Source organism: Populus euphratica, unplaced genomic scaffold (genome assembly GCF_000495115.2).
Source record: "Populus euphratica unplaced genomic scaffold, PopEup_1.0 scaffold1365.1, whole genome shotgun sequence".
Classification (NCBI taxonomy): domain Eukaryota; kingdom Viridiplantae; phylum Streptophyta; class Magnoliopsida; order Malpighiales; family Salicaceae; genus Populus; species Populus euphratica.
In genome coordinates this window covers 42188-52082 of record NW_011501230.1, presented here as the reverse complement: position 1 = coordinate 52082, position 9895 = coordinate 42188, and the positions used below count along the sequence as shown (strand labels likewise).

The following is a 9895-nucleotide window of genomic DNA, read 5'->3' as shown; positions in this document are numbered from 1 at the left end:
GGTAAAATGCTGGGTTATCTTTTACTATTTTCATCCATATAATCGTATAATTTGCGATGTCGATCTAATATCTCTACCAACTCTTTCAAAGTTAAAAAAACTCAACTTTATTGAGTGTAGCTCTAAACAACTCTTATAGTATTGTTAGAGATCTAGATCATTTGTTGCAATGTATTTCTAATGATCCAAGTGTAATATGAATCACTTTGACCCACTCAACAAACTAGAAACAATGAAACTACACCATCCCTGGTAAAAACAACTTGTTCATCTAGAATAACATTAATATTATCCTTTTGTGTTGATATTAAAGTGAAAGGGGTAAAGGTATCAATAGGATCACCATGAAGAGAATTAGATGGCACTTTAAATGGATTATTTGGAATATGATGTTGTTTCTAACATGCAGCTAGATCCTAAATGTTAAATGTTGATCTAATTCTAAAATGAAATGGTAAATCAACAACATAAACATTTGAACCAATAGATTATAGCACTTTGAATGGCCTAGCAATATATGCATGTAATTTTCAGTTAGTTCTCGAAGGATATTGTTCGGGTCTAATCCATATCATAACATATTCTTCAACATTAAATTCATTGTATCATCTATATAAATCATCTCAAAGTTTATATTACACATTACTTGCTTGAATCTGCTTACTGCTCTCAACATACAAATCTTGAACTCTATGTACAAATGACTTTGCGAACTCAAACACCCTAGCATAAGGAGAGATAAGAAAAAGGTATAAAAGCTTCCTATGCTTGTAATAATGTACAACTGTAAAAGCACTCATGCCTATTGACCTATTGATAAAGCTATTATAGGTAAATTAGATTGTAAGAAGAATCAAATTTCAATTTCTATTATGATCACTTATTAGATATCTCAAAAGGTTGTTAAACTCCTATTACCCATCTTGGTTTGACCATCAGTTTAGGAATGGTAGATACTAGAAAACTTCAACTTAATTCCCACAATATAGCAAAGAGTTTTCTAGAAAGAACTTGTAAATCTAGTATTCATATCCAAGACTACAGCTTAAAGAAAACTAAACAACATGAAAATCTTGTCAAAATAATGTTTTGCAACTTTAGAAGCATTTGTGGTTTTAGTATAAAGGATAAAATGAGTCTTTTTAGAGAAGTGCTTGACAACCTTAAAGATAAAATCATGCTTCTTTGTAGTATGTAGAAGGCCAATTACAAAATCTTTACTTATATCTTGCCAAAGGCAATAGTGAATACGCAAGGAGGTGTGACTAATGTTCTGTTTTCTATGTTTAGCTAGTCGACATGTTCGACATTGACCTACCAACTCAACTACATATGTTTTAAGCTACACCAAAAAACCTAACATTCAACCTCTTCAATGGTTCTATTTCTCTCAAAGTATCTTGAAAGACCTCTAGCTTGAATCTCTCACAAAAAATTTATGTACTGATGTTTTCAAGATACAAGTTTGATTATCTAAAACAAGATACCCTTTTTAGAAGTAATAACCATCTATAACACGGTTGCTCTCATCTCTTAATATGATATATATTTCTTAAAATTTTAGGCAAGATTCATACTCCTCTTTGAGTCTCTAAAATCTAATAACTTCAATGCTCAATATGAATAACAGTGTTACCTGATAACTTAAGACATTCATTGCTTTATTTTCCATTCTAGATTTATGTTTCAATACAAATGAACAAGTTTGCAAATACTCAACCCAATGACCATATCTATAGTTGAGCTTTTTTTTAGGAGTTGAGATAGTGAAAGCCCTTATAGTCAGATTAAAGAATAAACTCCTCTAATAATAAATAATGGTGCTAATAGTGCAAAGCTTGAGTTACTACATAAAATTCTTTATCATAGGTTGAGTACTTTTGTTTGGCCTAATTAAATTTCTTACTAAAGCAAGTCATGAAGTAATATTCTTGACTAAGTACTCCACCTATACCAACTCCTAAGACATCACATTCTACTTTAAACACCTTTGTAAAATCAAGAAGCCATATTACTAGAGCCTCTATAATGTTCTTCCTAACCTTCTCGAATGTCTTACTAGCTCCTTTATTTTATTGTAACTCATCTTGTTTGAAATAATTTATGATTGGACACATGATGGTGCCAAATCCTTTGTTGAAACGATGATAGAAAGTCATGATCCCAAGAAAATTATAAACCTGATGAATATTTCAGGTTCTGGCTAATTTCCAATCACTTGGACCTTTTAGGGATCAACAAAGATTCCCTTACATGACATTATAAAGATTACAAAACTACTCGATCCATGAAAGAAAGAACACTTTTTAATATTGGCATACAAACTTTTCTTGGGTGGTATAAATTTGAATAAGGTGATCTAAATGCTCTTCCTTAATTTTGTTATAAATAAGGATGTCATAAAACACTTATCACCATGAATAACCCCATAAAAAGCCTTAACACTTCTATCATTACTCGCATAAAAGTACATGGTGTATTAAAAAGGTCAAAAGGCATGATTAGCCAATCATATGGTCTATCTTCGGTCCTAAATGTTGTTTTCCATTATCTTTTAGACGAGTTCTAATTTTATAATACCTATTTTTGATGTCAATCTTAGTGAAGATTGAGCTCCTGCCATAATATTTAACATGCCATCCACTCGAGAAATAAGGAAAGAATACTTGATAGTAATCTTGTTAATGACTTGGCTATCCACATATATTCTCTATGATCCATCCTTTTTAGGTGTTAATAGAGAAAGTACTGTATAAGAGCTCAAACTCTCTTATATAAATTTTTTTGGTAACAATTCATTTACTTGCTTTTGTAATTTGGCATATTCATTAGGGTTCATTCTATAATGAGATGAGTTTAGCAATATGACACCAAAGATAAAATCTACAGCATGTTGAATTTCATGTATAGAGGGTAACACATATGGTAGTTTAGAAGGACAGATATCTAGAAATTCTTTTAAGACTTCCCTTGCCTCTGTAGATAGTTCATTTAAAAAATTTTCTATAACCTCCTTGGCTATTAAGATAGACACAACAAACTCTTTACTAACCTTCTTTTCAAACTTCTTATGACTTATTATGCTAAAGTTCTTTTCTTTCACCTTTTCCTTCTTCTTGTTACTATCATTAGGCCTTGGTGATAATCTAATGAGTTGAATATTTTTATTATGAAAAGTGAATGAGTAAGAATTTGATCACCTAAAAATAGTAATGTCTAATTCAAATAACTAAGGCCTACCTAAAATGACATGTCCTTTGTCCATATGAATTACATCACACCAAATTTCATTATGATATTCTAAAATTTTTATTGAGAAAAAACATATCTTTTTGATCGTTATGGATGTATTGTTAACTCATGACAAACTATATGGTTTGGGATATGGGACAAACTTTAAGCTTAAATAAGATATGCTACTAGAGGACATTGCATTGATAGAACTCCAACTATCTATAATGATATTGCAACTTTTATCTACATATTTAATGTAAATGTAAAAGATAGTTATTCTTCTCCAATCCTCAATTCCTTTAGGTTATATTAAGGTACATCTAACTAGATTTAACTTAGTTATCTCCCGTTCTATAAAGTCCTGCTCGATTTGAGTGGATATAGACGTAACACATCCTAGCAGATAAGACTCTTCCTCCTCATCATTTAGATTCTATAAATCATCAGGATTAAGTTCATACATCTTATCATCATAATGGTCTTCCTTACCCATATCCTCTTGATCTTTAATGAATAAATTTTTTTTAGGACAACTAGAGACAAAACCATGACATTTAATTCATTGAATCCTTAAGGTTATATTAGGTGTTACATGAAGAAAAACCTTATCCTTGTTTTCCCTAGGCATTTGGAAAATAGTAGGATTAGGTTTGCCAAGTGAGTCACCTAATAAAAAGTTATTATTATCAAGTTGGGACCTATGAGGGATGCTACAAGTGTCTTGATGTCCTGTGCATTGACTTTTTATGACCAACTTGTAGTTTTACACTAGGATATAAGCTTCATCAAGGATGGACACACCTCTAAACATAACCTCTCTCTTAAGGTAATCATTTAAGCCTTTCCAAAATCTACTTAGAGTCATTTTCTCATCCTCCCTAACTATACATTTTATCATATATTCATTAAATTATACCTTATGTTCATTAGCGATGCCATGTCGATGATGTGGTGCTGACGCTGGACTAGTGAATTAGTCTGCCTTCAGAGACTAGTTTCTTTGTTACTATTAAGGTTATGACTAGTGTTAAAAGGGTAGATTTGATGGTGTGTTATTGTCTTCAACCATTGTGCTGCTACTACTATGATCAATATTGTTGTAGTTAAGGTAGTGACTATTATTTGTTGCCAAAATAAATGGAGAAAAGTTGTTGGTGCATTGTAGCTGTTGTCACTAGCGCTAGAAGATCTGGAATGTTAGAGGTGGCAAACTGGTCTGGATTTATGGGTAGTGACTACTGCTAGTGGGTAGTAGTTGTTGGCTGAGGGAACAATATGTCTTTAGGGATAATGAGTCTGTGTTGAAGATGAATATAAATTATTATTATTTTTTATCTTAACTATAAATAGAATGATTACAGGATTTTTCTTAGTCTAGATCAACTATTGATGATGATGAACCTACAAATCTTTACATAAAAGATCGATTAACTTTAAGAATAATTAAAAGTTTGTGTTTTAATATCAATGATGATACAAAATAATAAATAAAAGAAATAAAAGTAGGAAAAGAAAGAAAGAAGCCAAGAATTAAAAGCAAGGAAAGAAAAGCTACGAAGAAGAGAGAATGTGAAGGATGAATAATATGTGATTTTCATTCAATTCATCAAAACTATCTCACAAATTGAAAGAGAAACATATAAATAACATAGTTTAAAAACATTAAACTATTAAGCTAAGCCTATCAATTAAAATTATCTAATATAAATAACCCAAAAAAATAACAAGCTGGACCTTTCTTCATTGTTTTCATCTATATATTCTCATGTAATCTCTACGGTGTAGATTTAGTATCCCACCATTAACTTAAGCCGTAAGTTGTAAGATAACGAAGTTTCTGCTACCACATTGAATTTTTCCAACTCAAATTTCTTGCAAAAATCTCCATAAGAATTTAACTACCTAGACACGCAATCATGCGGAGGCATGGACCCCTAAACTTTCTAAAGTTACATAATTCTTCTCTCTCTCTCTCTCCATACATACATATACATATACATATACATATATGTGTGTATGCACACGTGTATACATAGACATATATGTGTGTATACATACATACATACATACATACATACATACATATATATAATATTAGTTGAGATATTGAAATTTCAACAATAAAAATTTTCTAAAGCTATCTTTGGTATAAATTAGAGCTTCTCTTCTCTTTTCCTCTTCATTCGTCGCCTCTTCAAACTTTTACCTCTGGAAACATGTTGCGTCTTCTGTTTTTGTTAACTTGTGCTTTGGCTCTTCTAGCTTCTTCAGTGGCTTCTGCTGCAATTGTGGAACACTCATTCTATGTAATTCTTCTTCTTTCTTATATTACTACTAAGATGTTTTGTCGACGTTGAGGAAGTTGAATCGAGGTTGTTAAGCATTGTTGTCGTTTATTATCTCATGCGAAGGTTGCTTAAGCATTGTTGTCGTTTATTAAACAATATATGAGAGGCCAGGATATATAGGATGGTAGCCCTGTTATACTTCATCAAATTAGCCATGCCCTTTTGTTTTATCTTGAGCTCCTAATTAAGATCAAAATCATGTTCACGCTTAAATCGAACGGATGGAGGGAAAAGATACTGCAACGTCCCAAGATTCAATATCCACTTCTTTTGGTCACAAAAGAGGCTCTAACCGCGATATCCTACTAGAAAAGAAACGTGGGTGTCAATTGAACTACGTTCTTTGGCAAATTCAATACACTTCTTCCCACGATCATCTAAGTTATGGAATTTTTTCATCCACTTTGGACCCACCTAGATTGCATATCCATGCAATATTAGTCTGACGTCGGAGTGTGTGCGTGTGTGTGTGTGTGTGTGTGTGTATAAAGGCATTCAAAGATATTTTCTACTTGCTTAAACCTTTGCAGAGTGATGGGTTTAATTTATTGTGAATGTTTTAGGTGAAAAACCTTACAGTTCGTCGGCTGTGCTCCGAGCAAGTGGTAACTGCAGTGAATGGAAGCTTGCCAGGCCCAACGCTTCGCGTTCGAGTGGGAGACACCCTCATAGTCCATGTTTTTAACAAGTCACCCTACAACCTGACTATTCACTGGTAAATTAATTCTTGATTTTTTTATTTAAGAAGCGAGACAATTGTAAAAATTCTAATTAGTGTATTAGAAAATAAACACGTTGATTTGTAAACTATGATGAAAATTAAGACTATTCGTTTCGAGCTTGCCAAGTAATTTCACTACAATTAGCAGCTTAATAACCATATTCTTGCACATCTTTTTCTGGTATATAAACTAATGTTGTCTCAACCAAGATACCATCCTTTTCCTTAGTCTAACATACAATTAGAACATAATATCAAATTTTTCTTCAAGTTATCCAATAAAAAAACTATAATTGAATACATGAGAAAGTTATTCTTCAACTGCTGTAGGCTAATATAATTATAATTAACAAATTTACCAAAGACTTGGTTCTGCAGCTGTCATCATCGTAGTCGTCGTCATCACTATTATCCCTCTTACTTTTAAATCTATCATTATTCAATTAATTACTGATTATGTATTTTTTTATGAAGGCATGGAGTGTTTCAATTACTTAGTGCGTGGGCCGATGGACCTAGTATGGTAACTCAATGTCCAATACCCCCTGGAGGTAAATACACCTACAAATTTGAACTCCTCCAGCAGGAGGGCACGCTATGGTGGCATGCTCATGTCAGTTTTCTCCGAGCAACAGTTTATGGGGCACTTGTTATCCGTCCAAGATCTGGTCATCCTTACCCTTTCCCTAAACCCCACAGAGAAGTTCCAATTCTATTAGGTAGATAGCTAGCCATTCATTTTTAATCTAAAGCCAGTTCATTAATGCTGAAACTGTTATTAATTTGTTGAGATCATGCATGGTAATGCATTTATGTTTATATGATTGCAGGAGAGTGGTGGAACGCTAATGTTGTTGATGTCGAAAACCAGGCAGAAGCCAGTGGCGCACCACCTAACATTTCGGATGCCTACACCATAAATGGGCTCCCTGGGGATCTCTACAATTGCTCTCAAAACAGTAAATAATAATATTTATGCCATTATCATCATCATCTTCAATCATTAATTAATGATCTCTGCTAGAGATTTACTGATCTATCAGAGATGGAACAGTAAAAGTTGAATTTTTCCACAAGCATATTAATTAATGCTGACACAATTTTTTATTTTTATTTTTTCATTTGAAACTGTCTTGACTCATTATTTTATGGTTTTTTTTGCTCCTGAAATTCCAGGAATGTACAAGCTTAAGGTGCAGAAAGGGAAAACTTATCTCCTCCGAATAATCAACGCTGCACTCAATAACCAGCTCTTTTTCAAGATAGCCAATCATAATATGACAGTCGTTGCTGTTGATGCAGGGTACACGGTACCCTATGTCACGGATGTTGTTGTTACCGGCCCCGGCCAGACCGTGGATGTTCTTCTCGCAGCCGACCAGGAAGTGGGGTCTTATTTCATGGCTGCAAACGCGTATGCTAGTGCTGGTCCTGCTCCTCCTGCTTTTCCTGCACCTCCACCCTTTGATAATACAACCACAAGAGGAATTGTTGTCTACGATGGTGCACCCACATCAGCAACTCCGATAATGCCACTAATGCCTGCGTTCAATGACACCCCCACTGCCCACAAGTTCTTCACCAGCATTACTGGCCTTGCTGGTGGGCCTCATTGGGTCCCAGTCCCACGTCAAATTGATGAGCACATGTTTGTGACTGTAGGCTTGGGGCTCTCAATTTGTCCAACATGTTTAAACGGGACGCGATTCTCTGCTAGCATGAACAATTTCTCTTTTGCGCGCCCTTCAAGTTTGTCAATGTTGCAAGCCTTCTTTTTCAACGTGAGTGAAATCTACACTCCTGACTTCCCTGATAACCCACCTGTCAAATTTGACTACACTAATATCATCAACGCCGTAAATCCATCACTGTTAATCACACCAAAATCAACAAGTGTGAAGGTGTTGAAGTATAACGCTACGGTGGAGATGGTGTTACAGAACACAGCCATACTTGGAGTGGAGAATCATCCCATGCATCTTCACGGTTTCAATTTCCATGTGTTGGCTCAAGGGTTTGGAAATTATGATCCTGTCAACGACCCTAAGAAGTTCAATCTTATCAATCCACAATCACGGAACACTATTAATGTGCCGGTGGGAGGATGGGGAGTCATAAGATTTACAGCCAATAATCCAGGTGTATGGTTCTTTCATTGTCATCTGGATGTGCACTTGCCCTTTGGACTAGCCACCGCTTTCGTGGTTGAGAATGGACCGACCTCGGAATCTTCTTTGCCACCACCTCCAGTTGATCTGCCTCAGTGTTAGTAATTGTTCGGAATCCCGACGACCGGTCTTCATTGTTGTTTCATAAAATACGATTCTCTCCCTTTTATTTCTTTCCCTGCAACGATGAAAGTTGTGGATCAATTATCACTGTAGCTGTTTAGAATTGCGTTCAAATAATTATGTTTAATGAAAATTTAATTTTTTTTTTATTTTTTATGTAAAAACTAATTTTTAAAAAATAAAAAAAATATTATTTTGATATATTTTTAAATAAAAATACTCTTAAAGAATAATGACTAATATACTTTTAATCATACCCTTCATATGGTTCAAATTCTTTGCTTGGATGTAATAGTTATAATTTTATTTTTCAAACATTATCAGTATCTTTATATTTACTGATAGATTTTTTTTGTTGGTATTTGTACTGTCATTTTATTGGTAATTAATTTACCAATAAAATCACCGACAAAGATTTTCCGTCGATGAATCTTCGTCTATCATTTTTTGTCTGCTGGTAGGTCCATTGGTAATAAAAACATATTATTACCGATGGATTTATTGATAAAAAAATACAAAAAAAATTACCTGCTTCATTCCTTCAGTATTTACCTTCACAAAATACCGTATTCCTTTAGTATTTACTTTCACAAAATACTGTATGTAATTCTATTAGTAATTATTTAAAAATATTTTTAAAAAATCTATTTTACAAAACTATAAAATAATTAAATTAATCTAAATTAACACGCTATAATACTCAAAAATTTTGAAAAAAGGAAGAAGAAAATCAACTCAAACAAATTTGCAACAAATAAATAAATCAATTAAAAATTGATCTCATATGAAAAAAATTTCTTACAACAACATTCATATAATTATTAAGAACAAAAGCAATTAAAAATAAAATAAAATATAAATATAGTGAAAAAAATAAAAAAAAGAAGGAAAAAAATCTTACTTAATGTAGTTGCAAGTGAAGCTAAAAAGATGGAAAAAAACAAATTCATCGAGCATACTAATTAAAAAAACTGAGAAGAAAAAAGAAAGAAGAAGAAGACATACTTGAGCATAGAGGAGAAGAGAAGGAGTTGAGAAGAAAAGATATGAACAAGAAATGTATATTGATATTTCTTACATATGGGGAAAAAGAAAAAGAAGAAAGGAGAAGAAGACATACTTGAGTATAGAGGAGAAGAGAAGGAGTTGAGAAGAGAAGATATGAATAAGAAATGTATATTGATATTTCTTACATATGGGGAAGAAGAAAAAGAAGAAAGGAGACGAGTCTGTTGTGAAATTAAGGATTCTAGGCTTTTTATTAATGTCTTATATAAACAGTTTTACCGACGGATAATTAA

General features: G+C 33.0%; 1 protein-coding gene across 1 annotated transcript; it reads left to right on the top strand.

Annotated features, from left to right (window-relative positions):
* Positions 1-5448: 5448 nt before the first annotated feature.
* On the top strand, positions 5449-8573 carry LOC105117499 (laccase-7-like). The gene is made up of 5 exons (XM_011015179.1): positions 5449-5540; positions 6146-6297; positions 6778-7022; positions 7134-7262; positions 7480-8573. Exons 1-5 carry the CDS (start codon positions 5451-5453, stop codon positions 8571-8573), a joined length of 1710 nt encoding a protein of 569 aa, XP_011013481.1. The 5' UTR covers positions 5449-5450.
* Positions 8574-9895: the final 1322 nt, after the last annotated feature.

Bases quoted from the DNA above. Each gene is read 5' to 3' on its own strand.
- LOC105117499 (XM_011015179.1), top strand. From the start codon at position 5,451: ATGTTGCGTCTTCTGTTTTTGTTAACTTGTGCTTTGGCTCTTCTAGCT. The intron at 6,298-6,777 runs GTAAATTAATTC...TTTTTTATGAAG, and splicing joins TACAACCTGACTATTCACTG to GCATGGAGTGTTTCAATTAC. The intron at 7,263-7,479 runs GTAAATAATAAT...CTGAAATTCCAG, and splicing joins CTACAATTGCTCTCAAAACA to GAATGTACAAGCTTAAGGTG.